The sequence below is a fragment of the Hemiscyllium ocellatum genome, chromosome 4 (assembly GCF_020745735.1).
Source record: "Hemiscyllium ocellatum isolate sHemOce1 chromosome 4, sHemOce1.pat.X.cur, whole genome shotgun sequence".
In the NCBI taxonomy this organism is placed as follows: Eukaryota; Metazoa; Chordata; class Chondrichthyes; order Orectolobiformes; family Hemiscylliidae; genus Hemiscyllium; species Hemiscyllium ocellatum.
The window spans coordinates 87826879-87850403 of NC_083404.1; the positions used below are offsets into that span (position 1 = coordinate 87826879).

Consider the following 23525-nt stretch of genomic DNA (forward strand, 5'->3'; position numbering starts at 1 on the left):
TGCTCTGGCTCCGACATCCTGACTGGAGCTTAGGTATTTACTGGGCTGGTGAATTATTATGGAAAGTTCAGACATAATCTGGTCTCCATCTTGGCACCTTTACATCATCTCCTAAAAAATGGTCAGCCTTGGAAATGGTTGCATAGCCGAGCCATTGCTTTCAGGGAAGTGAAAAAACAGCTATCATTCTCTCAGGCATTGAAAGGCTAAGATCCCAAGCAAGAGACCTGATATTGACATGCGATGTCTCCCTGTATGGTACTGGGGTAGTATTAGCTCATAGGTGGCCCAATGGATAGGTACACCCTCGGCATATGCATCTAGGACTTTGGCTAATACAGACAGTAAATAACCCCTGATAGGGAACAAAGTTTTGTAGGTCATATTGGGAGTCAGGAAGTTCCGCCAATAGCTTTATGGACATAAATTTGTAATAATACAGACAACAAACCTTTAATTTTTTTTGATTTGATTCATTATTATCACATGTACTGAGGCATAGTGAAAAGTTTTGTTTTGCATGCAGTACTGGCAGATCATACCATGCAAAGTCCATAAGGGTAATAGAACAGAGCAAAGGAATACAATTTCATGACTGCAGAGAATATGCACAAACAGTGAGATCAACACTCACTTTAAAATTTGAGATCCACTCAGAAGTCTAATAACAGTGGGGAACAAGCTGTTTTTGAATCTGATGTTACGTGTGTTTAAGCTTTTGTATCTTCTGCATGACAGAAGTGGTTACAAAAGATTTATTTTGGCTGCCGTTCTGAGGCAGCAAGAAGCATGGATGGACCCAGCTTAAAGAGGACAAGGCAGTGCTGCCCAAAGCTTCAGGCCAAATTCAATGATGGGCTCAAATTCTGAGTGCATATAGTTACGAGTTGGAACACTGTCTGGGAGGCCAAGTAACGAATGCAGGTTCATTGAGCAGCCTTTCTCTGGGAGATGCATCACCGATGGTACTGCCACCGGAAGAGTCTGTAATGGCTTAAATTTTCTTGACACACTTTCAATCACAGCTAACAATATCGGACTTTGGACACGGCAACATCTGATCCTGGCAAAACTGGAACAGCTAGTGGTGATGGAAGAAACAGCCATCACAACCAGAATTTTTGAAACCTTTTGGAACCTGGAAGACCAAATCACAGTAGAGGATCACCCCCAGACAGATACTGAACTCCAAACTCCACCAAGGTCATCTAGGGGTTGGCAAAGATGTTGGCAAGAAGTTATGTCTGATGGCTAGGATTAGATGCAGACATAACTGCTTTGGTAAAGCAGTGTCCAGAGTGCCGACAGGGACAGAAATTACTGCCAGCAGCTCCCCACGTTCATGAGAATGGCCGGTAAACTCTGGACTTGGTTCCACATCAACTATGCAGGTCCTTTTCATGGGGTGACTGATCTTAGCCATTGTGGATGCCCACTCCAAGTGGCTCAACCTGCATAGAGATATTTGTTAAACATGGGAATGAGGATAAAACAACCTCACGCATGTTTTCCAATACACAGACTCTCGGAAGTGTTGGCCACAGATAAAGGGCCGTTGTCTACCAGCAGGGAACTTCAGTACTTCCTAATGTCAAAAGGTATTTGACATATGAGGACAGCTCTGCTATCCATTGTCCAATGGTCCGGCAGAAAGAGCAGTCCGACTTTTGAAGGCAGGCTTAAAGAAATAGCCCACAGCTTCAATAGATACCAAACTAGCCCATTGATTACAGGACTACCCCTCATGCAACTGCAGGGATATTTCCAGCGAAGTTGCAAATGGAGAAGGCCTTGCATCAGGTTCAATCTGATCTTTCCAGACCTGGAGTGGGTGGGTGGAGGGTGAACTGGCATGAGGAACACCAATGCCAGCCACAAGACTTAAATGAGAGAGACAATTTACTTCAGGGGATGAAGTCTGATGCAGAAACCACGGAAATGTGCCTGCATGGGTAAGGGGCACAGTGGACGTGAGGTCAGGTCCAGTGACACAAGAAGTTCAGGTAGCTGTGACGGTCCTGAACAAGCACGTGGACCATATGAAAGCTGCAAACTCGCAAACAGCGTGGGAGCAAAACGTGACTGGCTCCTTGACAGCCTTTTCCACTGTTGGGAATCTGTGGATTCTCCCTCTCCATTAAGCATGAAGATACCTTGGAGTCTGAGATGGACATAGCGTATGTTGCTGCCTCAATACCTTTGCAGTCTGAAGAGGAGAATGAATTTCTTCCAAGATGCTCTGGGCTCAAGAGAGGAGCTACTGTGTATTACACAGTAATATTACACTGTGGGTGGCACGGTGGCACAGTGGTTAGCACTGTTGCCTCACAGCGCCTGAGACCCGGGTTCAATTCCCGACTCAGGCAACTGACTGTGTGGAGTTTGCACGTTCTCCCCGTGTCTGCGTGGGTTTCCTCCGGGTGCTCCGGTTTCCTCCCACAGTCCAAAGGTGTGCGGGTCAGGTGAATTGGCCATGCTAAATTGCCCGTATTGTTAGGTAAGGGGTAAATGTAGGGGTATGGGTGAGTTGCGCTTCGGCGGGTTGGTGTGGACTTGTTGGGCCGAAGGGCCTGTTTCCACACTGTAAGTAATCTAATCTAATCTAAGTAATCTAATCTAAACACGCTGCATGTACCTAAGGCAGAGTTGGAGGACCCTGACCCAGTGCTAAAACAACCCAGGAAGAGCTACAAAACAGAATTGGCCTATGTACTTGGATTCACAGATGGAGGGATATAGTGATTGTAATGAAATCAGCCACAGAATATAGAGTTAAAGGATATGAACTCCGTGATTAAGACTGTTAATCTGGATTAATCGGGGAGCCCTGGTTGACAGATAAGAACAGGAGTGTCAGATATCCTGTTCACTCTGACAGCTGGCTCTGAGGGAGCTGGATCAGTGTCAAGAACTAGGTGAATAAATCCCCAGGACCTGATCATGTGTATCCGAGAACCCTGTGGGAAGCTAGAGAAGTGATTGCTGGGCCTCTTGCTGAGATATTTGTGACATTGATAGTCACAGGTGAGGTGCCGGAAGACTGGAGGTTGACAAACGTGGTGCCACTGTTTAAGAAGGGTGGTAAGGACAAGCCAGGGAATTATAGACCAGTGAGCCTGACCTCGGTGGTGGGCAAGTTGTTGGAGGGAATCGTGAGGGACAGGATGTACAAGTGTTTGAAAAGGCAAAGACTGATTCGGGATAGTCAACATGGCTTTGTGCGTGGGAAATCATGTCTCACAAACTTGATTGAGTTTTTTGATGAAGTACCAAAGAAGATTGATGAGGGCAGAGCAGTAGATGTGATCTATATGGACTTCAGCAAGGTGTTTGACAAGGTTCCCCATAGGAGACTGATTAGCAAGGTTAGATCTCATGGAATAAAGGGAGAACCAGCCATTTGGACACAGAACTGGTTCAAAGGTAGAAGACAGAGGGTGGTGGTGGAGGGTTGTTTTTCAGACTGGAGGCCTGTGACCAATGGAGTGCCAAAAGGATCGGTGCTGGGCCCTCTACTTCTTGTCATTTACATAAATGATTTGGATGCGAGCATAAGAGGTACAGTTAGTAAGTTTGCAGATGACACCAAAATTAGAGATGTAGTGGACAGCGAAGAGGATTACCTCAGATTACAACAGGATATGGACCAGATGGGCCAATGGGCTGAGAAGTGACAGATGGAGTTTAATTCAGATAAATGCAAGGTGCTGCATTTTGGGAAAGCAAATCATAGCAGGACTTATACACTTAATGCTAAGGTCCTAGGGAGTGTTGCTGAACAAAGAGACCTTGGAGTGCAGGTTCATAGTTCCTTGAAAGTGGAGTCGCAGGTAGATAGGATAATGAAAAAGGCATTTTGTATGCTTTCCTTTATTGGTCAGAGTACTGAGTACAGGAGTTGGGAGGTCATGTTGTGGCTGCACAGGATGTTGGTTAGGCCACTGTTGGAATATTGCGAGCAATTCCGGTCTCCTTCCTATTGGAAAGATTTTGTGAAACTTGGAAGTATTCAGAAAAGATTTACAAGGATGTTGCCAAGCTTGGAGGATCTGAGCTACAGGGAGAAGCTGAACAGGCTGGGGCTGTTTTCCCTGGAGCATCGGAGGTTGAGGGGTGACATTCTAGAGGTTTACAAAATTATGAGGGGCATGGATAGGATAAATAGCCAAAGTCTTTTCCTTAGGGTCGGGGAGTCCAGAACTAGTGGGCATAGGTTTAGGGTGAGAGGGGAAAGATATAAAAGAGACCTAAGGGGCAACTTTTTCACACAGAGGGTGGTATGTGTACGGAATGAGCTGCCAGAGGATGTGGTGGAGGCTGGTACAATTGCAACATTTAAGAGGCATTTGGATGGGTATATGAATAGGAAGGGTTTGGAGGGATATGGGCTGGGTGCTGGCAAGTAGGACTAGGTTGGGTTGGGATATCTGGTCAGCATGGATGATTTGGACTGAAGGGTCTGTTTCCATGCTGTACATCTCTATAACTCTATGTAAATAAAGGGTGACTTAGTGACAGGATATCAACCTCTGTGAAAATATTTCAGACTGCATTAAGAAATATCAAGTAAATATTACTGATCAAGATAAACATCATGTTTAACTAAAGATTTTGTCCAATTTATGACTTTGTATCATTTACAGCAAGTTATAAAGATAATAAACAAACTCAAATTCAATTCACTGACTCCCACATCCTACTGCAAAGTTCAAGATTCATTTGTTATCTGATAGATGACATGACAGCCTTGTAGACGGAATATTTGGTAAGTCATGAATGTACAAACCCACTCTGGATACAGTCATCTCCTGTTGGAGTTTGTCATACTGCCTGCAAATCTTCTTGACAGCAAATATACTTTAAGGTTAAAGGAGTTCGTGCTGCATAAGTGGTCCCAAGAATGTTCAAGTTTCAACATTTGCGATACTTTTTCTCTGCTGATGTTTTGTACAGTGTAAATAAGTCACATGGTAATTTGTTAGGAATTTCAGAGTTCTTAAACTTTTAGTTGAAAGTTTTGTTTTGCGGCACGGTGGCTCAGTGTTTAGCCCTGCTGCCTCACAGCACCAGGGTCCCAGGTTCAATTCTGGCCTCGGGTGACTTGCTGTGTGGAGTTTGCACATTCTTCATGTGTCGGCGTGGGTTTCCTCCGGGTACTCCGCTTTCCTCTCACAGTCCAAAGATGTGCAGGCCAGGTGAATTGGCCATGCTAAATTGCCCGTAGTGTTAGGTGCATTAATCAAAGGGAAATGGGACTGGGTGGGTTAGTCTTCAGAGGGTCGGTGTGGACTTGTTGGGCCAAAGGGCCTGTTTCCACACTGTAGGGATCTAATCTAATCAAATATAGTCCTCACTCAATTTTTTATAACACTGTAGTTGTATACAAGAATATTATCGTGATTTGTACCTTTGGTATGCTCCAATGATCAAAAATTGTTTTTCAAAGCAGCCTTTATAAAGGAGAAACTGTGATGTTTCACCTTTCCTCATTAAACAAGTTCTAGTCAGTCCATTAAAGCCTCCAAATTTGTAATTATTAAGACCATACTGAATTGCAAATTCAAATAAAGGACATCAAGAAATTTATGCAACTTAAATTGCTGGTGTTGTGAGCAGTTTATTTTCCATAAAACATGAGCTGTCTCCTTCCCAGTGCACTCCATTTATATATGTTTGTTTCTGCTTTTTGGAAGCATGTTTTTCTAAGAAAATAAAGCCAAAATAAATCTCTGACGCTTTAAGATGAAATCATTGTCAGGGGTTAGTTTTGTGTGTAATGTTGAGCTGTAACATCATGTTTCATGGTTGCACGCCCAGAATGTTCCAGAAATAAACTACTGTCAAAACGATCCATGTGTCTTTCTTAAAATAATCAACATTTGAACTGGATTTCAGAATAATACAAGACGATGAAGCAAAAAGTTGTTAAAGTTCTGATACCTTTATATCCCAGGATGGCTACAGTAATGGTCAGCATGGCACACAGGACATAGAGCAGCAGAATAGCAAATTTCAGTGCCCAGTTATTTCTACATCGATTACACTGAGGCCCTTCCTGGATTCCTGCAACAAAAATACAAGGATTAATATTTTTTGGCAGATATGATACTAATCTCTGACATTTATGGCACTTTATATTAAACATGTGGTGGTATACAACTTAAATATTTTTGTAAAGAGAGACAGTCTCTGAACATTTCCATCATTCATTCATCAGGACAACTGAATGAATGCCAAACTACTTCTACTAAAACATATTCCAAGACTCTGCTTTCACTGTTCAAGGAACAGCGTTTTAAAGACTTAAGTATCCTCTGCAAACAAAAATCCTCTTTGTCTTAAATGGACAACACCTTTCCACTTCCATCCTGTCAAGATCTCTCAGTTTTTAAAGGTTTCAAACACATTGCTTCTTACTATAAACTTCAATGGATGCAAACTTAGCCTGTCCAACAGTTCTTCATAAGATAACCTGCCCATTCCAAGTATTAACCTAGTAAACTTTCTCTAAACTGCTTTCAACACATTTACATTATTCCCTAAATAAGGAGACCACTCCTGCATAAGTATTTTAGATGGAGTCTCATTAATACTCTGCATAACTAAAACATAACCTTTCTACTTTTATATTCAACTCCCTAAGCAATAAACAAAGGCATTCTGTTAGCTTTCCTAATTACGTTCTGTACCTACACATTAATATTTTGCGATTCATGCACTACAAGACCCCTTGCACCTCAGAGCTCTGCAATCCCTCACTATTCAGATCACATGCTTATTTTATAAAAATTGAAAGAACTGAGGATGCTGTAAATCAGAAACAAAAATAGAGATTGCTGGAAAAGCTCAGCAGGTCTGGCAGCATTTGAGCAAAGAAATCAGAGTTAACCTTTCCGGTCAAGTGATCCTATCTCAGAACAGTTCTGAGGAAAGGTCACTCGGCCAGATACGTTAACTCTGATTTCTCTCCACAGACGTTGTCAGACCTATTATTTTCATGTTTCTTGCCAAAATCAATAGCTTAATTTATTCCTACATTATACTCCAATTATCTTTTCCCAATTAATTCACTTATCTATATTACTTTGTTGCCTTCTTATGTCCTATTCACAACTTACTTTCCTGCCTATCTTTGTGTTATCAGCAAATTTAGCAACTATATCTTTCAGCCCTTTATCTAAGTCATTGAATTATAAAAGATTGAACTTCCGGCACTGATCCCTAAGCCATACTGCTAATTATATCTTGCCAACCAGAAAGTGAACAACTCGTGAATATTCCTTCTTTCTTTCCTGCTAGACAGCCAATCTTCTATCCGTGTTAATGTGATATCTCTCTAACCATGAGCTCTCCCTCCCTTTCATTTCCTGACTTACAGCTATTTTTTGGATGTTACTTATAGACTCTACAATGAAGACAACAGCAAAATTCCTGTTCAGTTCATCCACAATTTCTTTATTTTCCACTATTAATTTCCCAGATTCACTTTCTATATGGCCAATGTTAGCTTTGTCAGCTCTACTTTTTAGCTATTTATAGAAATTCTTACCATCATTTTTATATTTCTAGCTAGCTTTCGCTTGAGTTCTGATTTTTTTTCTCTTTCTTAATCTTTTGGTAATTCTTTGCTATCTAATCTTCTGAACCATTATTCAGTGTTGCACAATTAGATGCTTTTTCTTTAAGTCATGGGTCTTCCCCTTGAAATGATTTTATCTCATTGGAATATCTCTATTTAGTTTATTCTTAAATATATTATTAAACGTCTGCCATTGCATCACTATGGTCCTATCCCTTAACCTAATGTTCTAGTTTATTTTAGCTGGCTCTGCTTTTGTGCCCTCATGATTGCACCTATTGAAGTTGAAAATTGTAGTCATTGCTCCACGTTTCTCTTTTTCAAACTGTAAACAAAATTCAATCATATTATATATAAACCAAAAGAAATGTTGATGCTGGAAATCAGAAATGAAAACAGAAAATGCTGGAAAAGCTCAGCAGGTCTGGCAGCTTCTGTGGAGAGGAATCAGAGTTAATGTTTCAGGTCCAGTGACCCTTCCTCAGAACTGCTGAGCTTTTCCAGTAATTTCACATTTTGTTTCAAGCATATTATGGTCACTATTACCGTGGAACTCTTTCACCATAATTTACTTAATTGATTCTATCTTGTTTTACAAAACTAAGCTTAGCATAGACTGCATTCTTGTTGTCTCCACACTGTACTACTATATGAAACAACCTTGAAACATTCAACGGATTTGTCTTCAAGATTATCTATGCTCATCTGCTTTTTCCAGTCATAATGGAGATTAAAATCATCTATAATTACAGCAGTAACTTTCTGCCAAGCTACCTTTTCTTTTTTCTTCAAAGTCTATCTTACTTATGGCTATTGTTCAAGAAACTGTACACCACCGTCACAAGTGACTTTGTGCTTTTAAAAGTCCTTATCTCTATCCAAACCACATTTATGCCTCGCTTTCCTCAAGTTATTATATATCATGCTATTATTAATAGAGCCACTCCTTTATATTTTTCTGGCTTCCCATCCTTCCTAAATGTCATATCCCCTTCAATATTCGGATCTCAATTTTCTGATACCCTGCAGCCATTTCTCTGTAATGGCAATCAAAACATATTTACTTATTTCTGCTTTTAGTCTATCTGCTTTATTTTGAATGCCATGGTAATTCAGATACAAACCTTTAGTTTTATTATTTTTTAATCTCTAGCTTTATCAGCTAATTTACTCTTAAATTTGTGTTCTGTAACCCTTCCTGTCACAGTTTGTTTAGCACTTCCCCGATCAATATTTTCTTTGTTGCCTGGTTTCTATCCTTTGAATTACCACAGCCTCCCAAATTTGATTTGCCATCCACACTTCGTTTAGTTTAACACCACTTCTACTTATCTAGTTGTGCATCTGGCTGGAATACCAGTCCCATCATAGTTCAGGTGTAAATTGTCCCAATTGTACAGTCTGCACTTTCCACTATACTTGTGTCAGTGCCTCCTGAATCAATACTCACATCCACAATACTAGTCTTTCAGCCACGCATTAGTTCCCAAATCTACTTTCGTAAATGCAAATTATGCATATGCCTCAGCTAATAATGCAGAAATTATTACCTTTGAAGTTCTGCTTCTTAATTTGGTATTTAATTCCTCATGCTGATTACCAAGAACCTTGTTCCTTGCTTTCCTTCCCACTGTAACCTCGTTTCCAGCCCTGAGTAGCAATTCTAAACCCTGGCGCTCGGCAGACACAGTATTAATCTCCTTCACTATACTAATCCCTACCACCACTAAATTCCTTTTCATCCTCTTCATTTGGAAATTGTTCTGTACCAAAGAGTCATGATCACTGAGTTTACTCTCATTCAAACAAATTGAGAAATCTCAAACTTGTTGGGTAATTGCACACATGGAGGCTCCTGATTCCTTCTTTATTCTTTCATTGGAAGTTGCTGGTGAGGTCAGCATTTGTTACCCATCCCTAACTGTTGTGGTGAATTTATGAATGGAGTGGTTTATGAGGCCATTTTAGAGTCAACCATATAATTGTGATTCTGGAATCACATGTAGGACAATCCAGATGAGGATAGCAGTCTTTCCTTTCCTAAAAGGCATTAGTGAACCAGATAGGTTTTTTTAAAGACAATTGGCAATGACCAACTTTTCTTTCCCTTTTAATTCCGGGTTTATTAATGGGATTCAAATGTCACCATCTACATGATAGGTTTGGAACACCGATTCCCAGAATCTGGATTTCTGGAGTACAGAGGTACCTCGATTATCCGAAAATCGATTATCTGAATTTCGGATTATCCGAAGAAGAGTTCAAGGTCCCGTAAAAACATTACATCAAAGAGAATTCGGATTACCTGTACCCTGAAGAACATGAGGAAACACTGGCCGAAACAAAGAAACACAAGCATCAGCGATTGGATATTTTTTAGGCAAGGGCTGTTACACATCCCTTTGCAAAAGTAAATGCTTTACATTACTGTGTAGGTATTCCTGTCACCTTACTGGGCCATTCATTTAAATAAAGGCCGAGAACGTAAACGCATGCACGAGGCAATGCTTCTGTCTTTCTATCGCGAGACTGAATTCTTGGAAACGGACAAATGCTGTTGCGATCATAGAAGCTGTTCAGGAGTTTGTTTAATGATGTCTTCATCACTCCTTGCCAAATAGTAACTACTACTGCATTTTAATAAAGTTTTCTCATGTTATCATTGCTTTAGTTTGTTCACCATGTGAAATCTGTGTCCTCTTGCGCTCAACACATTAAAATTCTAAATAAATTCTCTAGTAGAACACAGCATTATTAGCATGGCTTCCCTTGTTTCAAGTAAATCAATTATCCGAATAATCAATTATCCAAACAAAATAGTGCCCACCCATCTCATTCAGATACTCGAGGTTCCTCTGTACTAAGCAATTCTGCTATGCCATCCCAATTCCTCTTGCCCTCCAGGTCACTTTCCCTGCCTCAGTTGCAGCCAGTCTCCTGTCCCTGGCCACTGATCAAATCAGACGACTATATCCCAAACAGTGTGACTGCTTCCTGTTTCCAAATATTCAGGTAACATTCCCTGTCCCTGATGTATTACAGTGCCTGCAGCTCAGCCTTCAGCTCAAAACACTGGAGCCGAAGCTGCAGAATAATGATGTATTCGGTATGATACAGATGTCTGTTATGCACAATGTTTAGTTTTCTAATTTTTGATTTGTAATGAGCCATAAACTCAGTAGATGCTTTAACTGGTTTGAAGGTAGCTCCAGAAACATATTGCATTGGCTGTAAACCTTAGAAGATAACCTATTGCCCCACCATGTGTACACAGCCTAATCTAGGTCACCATGTCGATTAGTCAGACTGGACTGGATGTCAAACTGTAGTGAAATACAAGTACAGATTGTAACTTCCATTTCCCTCTACTCCTCACGGGAGCTTCTCAGACTGGTGAAAGCTGGTGCTCCACAAATAACTGCGTAGGGACCACAGTCATTCACATTTACGTCAAAATGTGCTCCTGGTTGCTGCCATTTGTCACTTTGCAATAATAAGTGCAGCCAATTTGAATAACATTCCCTCTAAGCTGTACGGCCACACCAAAAGGTCCTGTGCAACCTGTATGCAAATTAGCTTTTGCTGTTATAAGCCAGACCAAAGCCCCCCAAAATATGTTCAGAAGATAGTCTAGACACTAACTTTTTCTTATTTTATGTTATTTTTCCTTCCCGAGAACATACCTTTTGTGCATAGTCACATAATATACTCTGTGAGATTTCTTTCTATCTGGTGTTTGTATCAAATAGTTCACCTCAGTCAATTTTGTTTCAGTTTGATAAAGCCCACTAACCCTTGCCTGGAAATAACAATAGCACTTTATCCCTACAAGCAAAATTATGAACTTTTGATTTCTTGTTTGCTTGTTTCATCACATGCTATGCTACTGTCAAAATCTTTGGGTAAAAAGTGAGGTCTGCAGATGCTGGAGATCACAGTTGAAAATGTGTTGCTGGTTAAAGCACAGCAGGTTAGGCAGCATCCAAGGAACAGGAAATTCGACGTTTCGGGCATAAGCCCTTCATCAGGAATTCCTGATGAAGGGCTTATGCCCGAAACGTCCAATTTCCTGTTCCTTGGATGCTGCCTAACCTGCTGTGCTTTAACCAGCAACACATTTTCTACTGTCAAAATCTGTCTAGCCAACTCACCCACTGTATTGAATCTTACCCTAAAATTTGACACATAACCCAAATGTGTAGCCTCTGAACTCTGACTCAAACAAATCTCTCTGAGTTCAGTGGTGCCCTCATCCTCATGCCCAAAATCTAATTCAAATGGAGTGAATTTAGTTGATTCACTAGATGCATCTCCAATTACAGAAATTACAAATGGAATTCCTTTATCCCAATCCTCTGGATAGTCTTGACTTTATAGCTCTCGACATGATCTTTAAGGTTTGATGCCACTGTTCCAATGCTCTCCGTTATTCTGGATGGGACGCAGCTGATTTTAATGGTTTTATTCTTCAGCTATCCATAACTTGCTTGAATAAATTTGATGTAAGATTTGACCCTTGATCTGACTGTATTTAGAGTCATAGAGATGTACAGCATGGAAACAGACCTTCGGTCCAACCCGTCCATGCTGACCAGATATCCCAACCCAATCTCCTCCCGCCTGCCAGCACCCAGCCCTTATCCCTCCAAACCCTTCCTATTCATATACCCATCCAGATGCCTTTTAAAAGTTGCAATTGTATCAGCCTCCTCTTCCTCTGGCAGCTCATTCCATACACGTACCATCTTCTGCATGAAAAAGTTGCCCCTTAGGTCTCTTATATCTTTTCTCTCTCACCCTAAACCTATGCCCTCTAGTTCTGGACTCCCCGACCCCAGGGAAAAGATTTTGCCTATTTTTCCTATCCATGCTCTTCATAATTTTGTAAACCTCTATAAGGTCACCCCTCAGCTTCCGACGCTCCAGGGAAAACAGTCCCAGCCTGTTCAGCCTCTCCCTTTAGCACAGATCCTCCAACCCTGGCAACATCCTTATAAATCTTTTCTGAACCCTTTCAAGTTTCACAACATCTTTTCCATAGAAAGGAGACCAGAATTGCATGCAATATTCCAACAGTGGCCTAACCAATGTCCTGTACAGCCACAACATGACCTCCCAACTCCTGTACTCAATACTCTGACCAATAAAGGAAAGCATACCAAACACCACCTCCACTATCCTATCCACCCTCAACTCCACTTTTAAGGAGCAATGAACCTGCACTCTAAGGTATCTTTGTTCAGCAACACTCCCTGGGATTTCCGTAAGTGGTCTGTATCCGGTGAAAAGTTTGAGTAATTCTTCAAAAATTCTTTTAGCCAAGAGACTGCATAATGGAATAGCTTCTGGAAATCTAGTAGACCGATCCATTATGGTTGACAAATACTAGTTTTCATTTTAGGTAGGAGTCCTACACAATCAATTATGAACCTTGTAAAACACACTTAGAAATGTGGGAATAGGTATTAAGGTGCTGGTTTTATCACTGCCTGAGGTTTTCCAATTACCTGACACACATGACATGTCCGACAAAATTAAACCACATTCTCATACAGTCCAGGCCAATAAAAGTGTTTTTGTATTTTGGCTCGAGTTTTCCTTACTCTAAAATGATCTGCTACTTGTAATTCATGTGTTACTGCAACATCTCCTTTCTATAGCCCACTGGTGGTACAGTGTTATGAATACCTGCCCATTTCTCATCTGCCTGAATGTGTGATCATCTCCATTTCCTCATTAGGATGTCATTTTTCAGATAGTAACATTCTGGTTTACACTCAGGTTCTTCTTTTGTGTATGCTTTTTGATATAACTACTTTAGTTTTTCATTTTTATGTTGTACTTCAGTTAATTTCTCTGAACTAAAAATATCCACTTTGTCCGTCACTAATTGTTTTTTTTCTCAACCATTTAATCAAACATAGTCTCTGATAATTGAATTTCAACTTCCTTATCTTTATTCCTTGATTTCTCCTCCTGCTTCAACCTGTAGCTTTGTGACCTTGTTACCACACAGTCAAGAAAAATAATGGGATTTAGATCATGTAACACCTCAGTTGCATGATTTTGCATCAGCTTTTCAACCACAGTAGGCATCACTCCCACCTGTGATCCAGCTATAACATTACCAATGATAAACTGTTTTCCTGGAACTGAACATTTCTCGATTACTCCTACCCACCACTCCTCCACTTTTCACCAGTCCAACCGCACTTTATATAATGGAATGTTGCTTTTCTCACATGAATTCCACATGTAATGTGATCTGGTACTTTCTTCTCAACCAACCCCTGATCAGTCTGTGCTTTTTTTTGGAGCTCTTTATCTTCCACTGTGCTTTCCTTTACCACTTCAACAAAACTCCCTGGTTTATTCTGTTTTCCTACATCCGTCTTCTCAGTGTTTTTTCTAAACCACCAACACCATGACTTCATGTGGCCTACTTTATGCAGTGAAAACACCTGAGTTTCTTTACTTCTCTTCCCCCTCATAGGTCTCCATTTTACCCTGTGGTAAATTATCATCAATGAGATCTCCTTTTCCCTTACCATCTCAGGATTTCTCTTTTCCCCAATTTCTATCCATCACAGTTTGCAATTGATATCATCAGCCCAAACTTTGATTTATAAATCAAATCATAAACATCAGCTATTTCTGCTGCTCATCTTGCAGTCTTAGCATTCTGCTCTTCCATATGAGATCTCAATACTTCAGGAAGTGAGTTTTTGAATTCCTCCAAAATGATTGTCTCTCGAAGAGCATCAAATGTTTGATCTATTTTCAATGCCCTTGTCCACAGATCAAAATTACTTTGATCCTTTCAAACCAAACGTATGTTTGACAATGTTTTCTCCTCAAATGCCTAAACTGTTGTCTGTAGGCTTCTGGTACTAACTCATATGCACTTATGATAGCACTTTTCACATCATTAGACTCTCCACATACCTCCTCTGATAGTGATGCAAATACCTCACCAGCATTACCTACCAACTTTGTTCAGATCAACAATACCTACATGGTCAACAGCCATTTAATTTGGTTAGCCACTTTCTCAAAACAAAGTAAAAAAGGCTTCTACAGCCTTTTCATTGAGCTCAGGCATGTTTAAACATGCTTGGACATGTTTAAACAGATTCCTCACAAGTCCTTTGGTCATGATGGGAGCGCTGTCCATCACTGCCGCTATCACTGCTTAGACTTCTCACCCCCTACCTCTGACATTTTAAGTCAAGTTTCAGTTTTCAGTTCCAAACTCTGAAGTTCAAAAACTCTCTCTTTCTCCTTTTTTTCTGCTGGGGCCTTCCTATCATTTTCTTTTTCCTCTGTTTTTAATTGTAATTCAAACTGTTTCATTTCCCATTCATTTCTAAGCTGCTTCATTTTTAATTGAATTTTAGCCATTTCCAAAGATTCCGATGGCTACACAATTGTCACACTTATTTCCCCTTTCCTCACAGACACGGACAACCCTAACTCCAGTTTGTTTGCTAATCCCAAAAGCTTTGCCTTGTTCACTTCGGTAAAACTCCCGAAGTGATTTCTTCCACTTCCAAGGAACTCTTAGTAAATGAAACAGCCATTGCTATGGAAGGCACACCCTGATTAAATCAACTGAACTCAACACCTGAAATAAAAACCACTAACCCTCACCATTCATTATGTTTGAGTCCAACGATCTTAAACTCATCCCGGAATTAATGATTTTGATCCCAACAACCCCCAATTAGTTGTGGGCCAGAACAAACCCCTCCCAAAATATATTCAGAAGATAGTACAGATCCTAACGTTTTCTTATTTTAAAGGTGAAGATAAGATATTGTGTTCTAGATATAATTCAATTGGTCAAACTACTCGATTTTAAGCAAAACACACTTTATTCATACATTAAAGTTAAAAAACACACAACACCAGGTTACAGTCCACTAGGTTTATTTAAAAGTACAACCTGTTCGATGATACCTGGTGTAGTGAGATTTCTAACTTTGGAGAAAGTGAGGACTGCAGATGCTGGAGCACCAGAGTTGAAGAAGGGCTTATGCCCGAAACGTCAATTCTCCTGCTCCTCGGATGCTGCCTGGCCTGCTGTGTTTTTCCAGCACCACATTTTTCAACCCCAGATTTCTAACTTTGTCCACCCCAGTCCAACACCGGCACCTCCACATCATGACTAGAGTTAATATGCAACAGAAGAAAGAAGTCATTGGAATAACTTAACTTTATTGGAAAACTTAATAGAATAAAAAATTATTTTGTTACCAAATAGTAACTATTCCAATATAGTAACATCCAATAAAAACACCCTTGGCAAAAGGCGAGTTCAGAAAAATAGATCATCTCACGGGCAATTCTCCAGTCCGAGAGGAAAAACATCAAGAGAAAACTCAGGGAGAGATATACTGCAGCTTCCACCCAATTTCAAGATCCAGCAGCAACTGCTACTGAAAATCTAAAACTAAAATTCCTGGTTCTGTGGGAGCTTGACCCTACCCATTCAGGCTGCTTTTATTATTCCAATTTTTAAAAAAAAGAGCCTCACAAGCTGTTTACTTTATGTGCTTTCAATCGACAGGTTGGTATCTCTGCTTTAAAACCTCTCTCCAAAGAAAACTCCCAGGACAAAATATGCCTCTTAAAACCATAATACCATAACACTATGCATTTATTGCCAAAAAAAATTAAAGGTGTCACACCCTTCCCTTAATGAAATTCACCCGTATTGGCTGTGATCCATGCTTTTTATTAACCTAACAGCTAGCTCCATCGTTAAACAAGACAGATTTCCATCTTGTCCATTATTTTCTAATGAACTGCATTTCCATTCCATATTCAACTGCAGCACTTTCAATTGAACACAGATGTTGCTCAGATGGATGCAATCAGGTAAGTGAGCGCAGAAAAGCATGATTTTAAAGATAAATCTCTCTTCTGACAGGCAGCAGAAAATATGTCATGATGAAGCCTGGTCTGTATTGAGTTCTGACTGGAACAGTCAAGGATAGTAATACAATGAATGGTAACATGAGGTTTTGATTCTTTCACTGCTGGCTGGTCATGGTTCAGTGAGAGAACATCTGGCTGTTAATCACAAGGTCATGAGTAATTAGGTCCATCACAGAGACTTAAGCACATAATTTAGGTTGACACTTGAGTGTAATAATGAAGTAGTACTTCACTGTTGGAGGTGCTTCTTTGATGAGACATTTAATCAAGTCCCCATCTGCCCTCTCAAGTCATAACACTGCAAATTTGTTCTTTTCAAATGTATATCCAATTGCTTTGTGAAACTTGCATTGAATCTGATGCCACCTTTTCAACAAATGCATTCAAGATCATAACAACCATCTGTATGAAGGTAACGACCTTACTGGTGTAAACATCTTTTTTCGGATACTGTTCCATAAATAAACTTTAGATTCATCTTAGCTACCTGAATTAATTGAAACTTGCAACACTTTGTGCCTGGAAAGAAAGATCTTTGCTCTTTGAACTGAGTTGCCATAAGAATTTTCTGTTTGGTTTGGCTTTAGATTAGACTTAAAGAGCCATAGGAGACGTCTGGTGGAACTTTAAAATATCTTTGGTTAGCTGGCCTGAACTGCATTTCTAAGTGTTTGTTTTAAGAACTTTAGGCCTGGGTGTCATTAGGCCAATTATTCCAAGTATGCTTTGATGTGATTTTTATGCTTCATGAGTTGGAATTTTTAACTTATAAAAATGAGAAGTAATAAGAAGTGACATGTGTTGGGAATCACTATCTCTGTAAATTCAGAGTCGAGTTGTTTCATTGTTTCTCATTCTATAAGGATTTCAGCATTCCAAAACAAAATGATGCAATTAGTTGGAGCAAAAAAAATTTGATTTTTGTAAAGAATGTACACCTGCCGTTATCAAGCGTGATTTGATCAAGTTTTATAATTAAGCCAAAAGCTAGACAAATCCATGTATCCCATTTCGAAGGTTCCTCTCAGGAAATTGTATTTTATCCCAGAATTAATTTCACCAGCTTTAAACTGCTGGCTCAGTTACCTGATTATCATCAGGTTTCTGTTTATTGAGACTTTTGCTTTCTTCCAGGTTTTAATGCAGTCAAATTATCATTTTTTGTTTCTGAGTTTAGCATCTACTGATTGGCAGAGAACATAGTGCGGAGGTTCATAATGGCAGTTCAACTCAAGTATTTCTAAAGGCCCAGTTGGGGGGAGTTTGGAGGATCGGGACAAGGCATGGTGTGACAATGAATTCAAAAGGCCACACTCCACTTCAATGAAACCTCAGTCAGGAAGAGGACCATTGCTGCTGCAAAGGAAATATGGTTGGAGCTGACCCAGGTGGTCAATCGCAGGAGTATTGTGCTGTGCTCCTGGATTCAAAGTAGCAAGCACTTTAATGATCAAGTGAGGTCTGGAAAGATGTGTACTTGCATATTCAACTACATCTTGTTGTGTTTCTCACTCCACCCCATACTCTACCTTGGCAAAACTTCTCCACCATATTACCCCTTACTTGCAGAGCCTTCTCTTTCTATGCTCTTAGCCATATTCCCATCCATCACTGCCACTCACCCTCATCTCTGACAATTTGATGCCTGTCCCTGATTGTCACCCTCATCAAATAGACTGCAAACATCAGGTGCATGTGTTATACAGGTGTAGGGGTACTGTACCTTAAGAGAGTTGAAAAGCTAGCAAGGACTTAGAGAAACAGAGAGAGTCTGGAACAAGGTAACAATGTAACATTTGGTCGAAACAGCAAGGGTAGCTGTGTTGCTATGCGACAAAAACAAATTCAAATTCATCCAATCTGTTTAAATTATGTCCCAAGATACCAAAATCCAATCAAGTTTGAATTTAGTATTTTTATAATATTAAAAACCAATGAAATGATCCGATGTTTTGGGGTATTTAAAAAAAACTGACATTTTGAACAGTTAGGGAGAACTGCCAAATGACTAACAGATGTAGCTCTGCTATTTTCAGAGCTCTCTGAGAAATACCTGTCTAGGGAAGAAGTTTGTACAGCAGAACATAGAAAGTGAACTGGACAGAACATCTACAGAGGAAACTTGGCAAAGCTGACTAGTTTTGAAACTTAATTGGGATTTTTATTGGACTAGTATTGTAGATGAGGAGGTAAAAGATAGGTTTAAGACAAAGGAAGTGTAAATAGTTGTTAGTTAATATTCTCTGTTGACTTAAAGAATAAAGTTCTTAATTTTTTATGATAAATAGTGACTTTGGGGATAATTCCTTGCCATTTGAATTTTAACAGATTTCAGCATGGGGTGGTTTAAATTAGCAGAGGGTTTACCCTGTGTCGTAACAGTTTGGGGGCTTGTTGGCAGGATTGGAATAGTTTGGGTCTCACATTCGTGATTTAAACAGGTTTAGACGGATTTGAATAAATATGGGGTCTGAAAAAGTCCAGTAGATTCAAATACTTGCTGGATAATGTCCTAGATCTTAAAATAAAATGTGGGTGAGACAATTTGTTTACTTTCAGTGATTTACGGTTGATTAAATTGAAAGTGAGAGAAATGGCTCTTAAAATTTCTAAAGAGGTTCTGAGATTTGCAGATCATTCTCAAATTTGTCAAGAAACTTAAAAGGAAAGAAAAAGGCCATACTTTGAGAATGAGCAAAAAAACTAGATTTGGGTTTAACCAAGGACAAAAGTAAAGCTAAAATTGTAAGGGAGTTACTCAAACACTTAGGTGTGTCAGAGAAACAGACAAGTTCGATAGAGTTAGAAAAATGTAAATTACAGTTGAGGAAAATGAGAGTTAGAAGATAAACAAAGAGAGAGGGAGAGAGAAAGAGAGAGAATTTGAACTTGAGAAGTTGCGACTTAGCAAAGTTAACATGATCGACATTAAAAGAGAAGGTAGTGATATATACAGATATATCAAAACTCTGCCACATTTTGACGAGAAAGATGTTGAAGCCTTCTTTACTTGATTTGAAATACTGGCTAGGCAGATGGAGTGGTCCAAGGATTTATGGGTAATGCTAGTTCAGATTAAACTGGTAGGCAGAACTAAGTATGTGAAACCTGAATACAGGCTGAGGTAACTAGTTGTTGTCAGGAACAACTGCTTAACATATGTTCTTAATAACTTAGGTGGCAGGAAAATGGCTTCTCGATGCAAATAACATGACAAAATGGCTTCTAGGCTGCAAATTGACAATTCTGCCTAATTGACTAACCATAGTCTGCTTCAACAGAGATTAGCAGACAATGCCCCCTTTACAGCATAGAAATAACAAGATATTACTGGCCATCCCAATTGACCTTCAGATGCAGGTGCAAAGGCTCAGTTCGTGAGATAAGGGTGGCCCGAGTGTTGGAAAACAAAGTTGGTTCCCAAGAAATATCACTGGACCCAGTAGCTGTCAAATAAAGCAGTATCATGTATTGATTGGTAATTGTCTGAATGTACTATGTGATCATGGCTTGTACCCTTCTTTAAGAAAAGTATAAAAATGTCTGTTTTAAGCCACATTTGCAGCTCCTCCGAGGAATACGGATGTACACAACTTCTGTGTTTCTGGACTTTCTGTACCCAGCAGAATGAAGAAAATAAAGAATGAAGTTTTAAAGAACCAGACGGATTGTGAGTGCTTACTGACTGACCACCGGTCAGAGAGAACCACCTCCGCTCCCCACCCCCCCCACCCCACCCCCCAGCCCAGGTCCAGATCTTCAGCACTAGTGAGGTATTTGACGTGCTGCCAGATAAGGGGGCAAGAGATTATGAAAAGGTCAACAGGCTACTTGAATTATGAATTGGTACCAGAAGCACAGAGACAGCAGTTCAGAAACATAAAGCAGGAACCAGGTCAGACTTATGTTGAGTTCGAAAGAATTGAACATAGTCATTTTGATAAATGGTGCGTGTTTTAAAGATATGTAGCACCTTTGAGGCTCTAAGAGAGATTATTCTGCTGGAGGAAGTGAGTAGGGCAGCAGAATTAGCAGATGACTACATATTGGTGTATAAGATAAGCTTCCGGCCAGAAGTTCGTGCTGTGAGGGATAGAAGTTGGGAGAAGGGGAGATCCTACACTACAAAACCAGGAGTAGAGAGCATTGGTAAAGTTTACCACAGGTTAACAAAACAGCCCAAGAGGGTGGAAAGGAGGTGAAGAGCCTCAGGTGTTTCCACTGTGGTAAAGTGGCACACAAAAAGTCACAGTGCTGGTTGTTAAAGAAAGGCACTGTGGGAAAAGATGTGGTAAAAGAGCTAAGCATCAGTGAAGGTTGTAAATGAAACCCCAAGAAGACCTGAGGAGCAGCAGGAGAGTGCACAGCCTAGGCAGGCGCTGGGTATAGAGTTAGTACTTGACCTCGATAAAAAATTCGCCTCTCTGGGTAAAGTTTACTCAGAAAGAAGAGGGGGAGAAGGATACAAAGTTATATTTTTGAGAGATATAGGATTAACCAGTCGCTGATAGTAAGAAATGAGTGAATATGCACTCTTTCTGATCTGTTACCCGAGAGTGTGGTAATTTGTGGGATAGATGGACAGAAATTTAGCTTTCCCCTATGTAAGATCAAGTTGGAGTACCAATTCAAGACTGGGGAAGTAACAGTGGGAGTGATTGACAGAGTGTCATTTCCAGGAATCCAGTTTGTTCTTGGGAATGATTTAGCAGAGTCTAGGTAGGAGTGACGCCCCTTGTTGTGGAGCAGCCCACGGAAGACCAAGAAACTGAGGAGTTAAAACATGGTATTTTCCCATACTGTGTAGGAACCAGATCCCACTATCATAAATCACAGCACAAAACAAAACTAAAGAGAAAGATGAAGGAGTTGAGGTTCAGTTAGCGGACACCCTGTTTAGCGCAAAGGTGCAGGAAAAACCTGAACAGGCAGAGGGTCAGACAGAGGTGTTTAGTCCTGAAAGGCTAAGGGACTTGCAACAGCAAGACAAGACAACAAAAGATATATATGTGGATGTGTACTCCATAAAGGAGGCAGAATATTCTGGAGGGTTATTATCTTAAGGATAGAATCCTAAAATGGAAATGGAGACCACAGCAGGTTAGTTCTAAGGAGAAATAGGCTGAAGTACACTAGATTGTGTTGCCGGTAGCATACAGCTAGGAGGTGTTATGAACAGCACATGAATTACCTGTAGGAGGTCACCTAGGGGTACAAAAGACTCAGGTTTAGGTACAACAACATTTTTATTGGCCTGGAATGCACAAGGATGTGGTGAGCTTTTGCCATATGTGTCAGACATGCCAAATGGCAGGTAAGCCACAGGCCGTAATAAAACCAGTATCTTTGTTGCTAATTCCTGCATTTGAAGAACCTTTCACACAGGTTATAACTGATTGTGTAGGTCCTTTCCCAAGAATGAAGAGTGAGAACCAGTACTTGTTAACCATAATGGGTGTGTCTACCAGATTTCTAGAGGCAATTGCATTATGAAGTATCAAGGCAAAAAGAGTAGGAAAGGAGTTAGTAGCTTTCTTTACACAGTATGGGTTAACCAGTGAGATTCAGTTGGACCAAGGGTCAAATTTTATTGCTAGGCTGTTTAAGGATGTTATGGGATAGCTTAAGTACACAGCACTTTAAATCCAGCACATATCATCCTGAATCCCAGGGAGCTTTCGAAAGGTGGCACCAGACTTTGAAGACCATGTAGAGAGCATACTGTCAGGATTACCCGAATGATTGGGATAAAGGTATCCCATTCGTATTGTTTGCTATTAGAGATGCCCAAAATGAATCTACTCAGTTCACTCCCTTCGAATTAATATTTGGCCATGATGGGAGAGGTGCTTTAAAATTAAAGAAAAATCAACAGGATCAAAGTCAGAGATCTCACACTTAGTTATGTATCAGAGGTGAGGGTGAGGTTAAATCAAGTGGTGAGTTAGCTAAACAGCACCTAAAGAAGGCACAGTATAGAATGAAGCAGGTGGCAGATAAAAGCTCTGACACTCGGATGCTTTTCCGAGGGGATGATGTGTTAGTACTGTTGCCAATGATAGGAGATCCCTTCAAAGTCAGGTTTAGTGGTCCCTATCAAATTGAGAAAAAGTTGAGTCAGGTTAACTATCTAGTAAAGATGCCAGATAGGAAAAAATGGTATTGGATATGTCATGTGAACATGTTGAAACTATATTATACGAGAGAAAGAACTGGAGAAACAGGTGTTAGTAACTGCCCCGCAGAGTGAGGAATCAAATCCAGATGGAGTGGATTTTGATGTGCCTCAAAACAGATTAAAATATGAAGAGGTCCTTGAGGAGTGGGATAGGTTAGTAAACTATCTGTCTCAGGAACATAGAACGCATTTGAAAGGTTTTTTACTGCAGTATAAGGACAAATGTAAGAATCAGCTAGGGAGGACTCAAGTTATTGTACATGAAGTAGACATAGGGAATACTGCTCCGATAAAACAACACCCCTATTGGCTTAATTGTTTCAAAGCCAGACAAGTCCAGAAGGAGGTAGAGGCCATGCTCGATGAGGATATCATTGAACCAAGTCAGTGTGAGTTGAGTTTGCTGATCATCTTAGTTTCCAAACCAAGCGGAACTCAGCAATTTTGCGTGAATTATTGGAAGGTCAACGCAGTTACAAAATCAGACTCATATCCAATTCCGATATTGGAGGTTTGAATCAAGAAAGCCAGATAAGCCAGTTACATCACCAAGTTGGACTTACTGCGTGGTTACTGGCAGGTACCTTTATCAGAGACAGCAAAAGAAATTTCTGTGTTTCTAACTCCAAATGGTTTTATCAGTTTAAAGTGATGCCCTTTGGAATGAAGGATGCACCCGGCACATTCCATAGACTCTTGAACAGAGTTGTGGCTGGGTTAACAAACTCAGCAGTCTATATGGATGATGTAATGATCTTTAGTGAGTCCTGGAAAGATCACATGGTACAGGGAGCAGAGCTCGTTTAACGACTACGAGAAGCAAAACTG

At 40.2% G+C, this 23525-nt stretch overlaps 1 protein-coding gene across 2 annotated transcripts in view; it reads right to left on the minus strand.

The window, feature by feature from the left end:
- The window catches only part of colec12 (collectin sub-family member 12), a 210468-nt gene that overhangs the window by 83632 nt on the left and 103311 nt on the right, over positions 1 to 23525 (minus strand). For both annotated transcript variants that reach the window (XM_060823598.1, XM_060823594.1), the window contains one exon: positions 5941 to 6063. In XM_060823598.1, coding sequence (XP_060679581.1) covers positions 5941 to 6063 — 123 coding nt within the window. The remainder of the gene's footprint in view (positions 1 to 5940; positions 6064 to 23525) is intronic.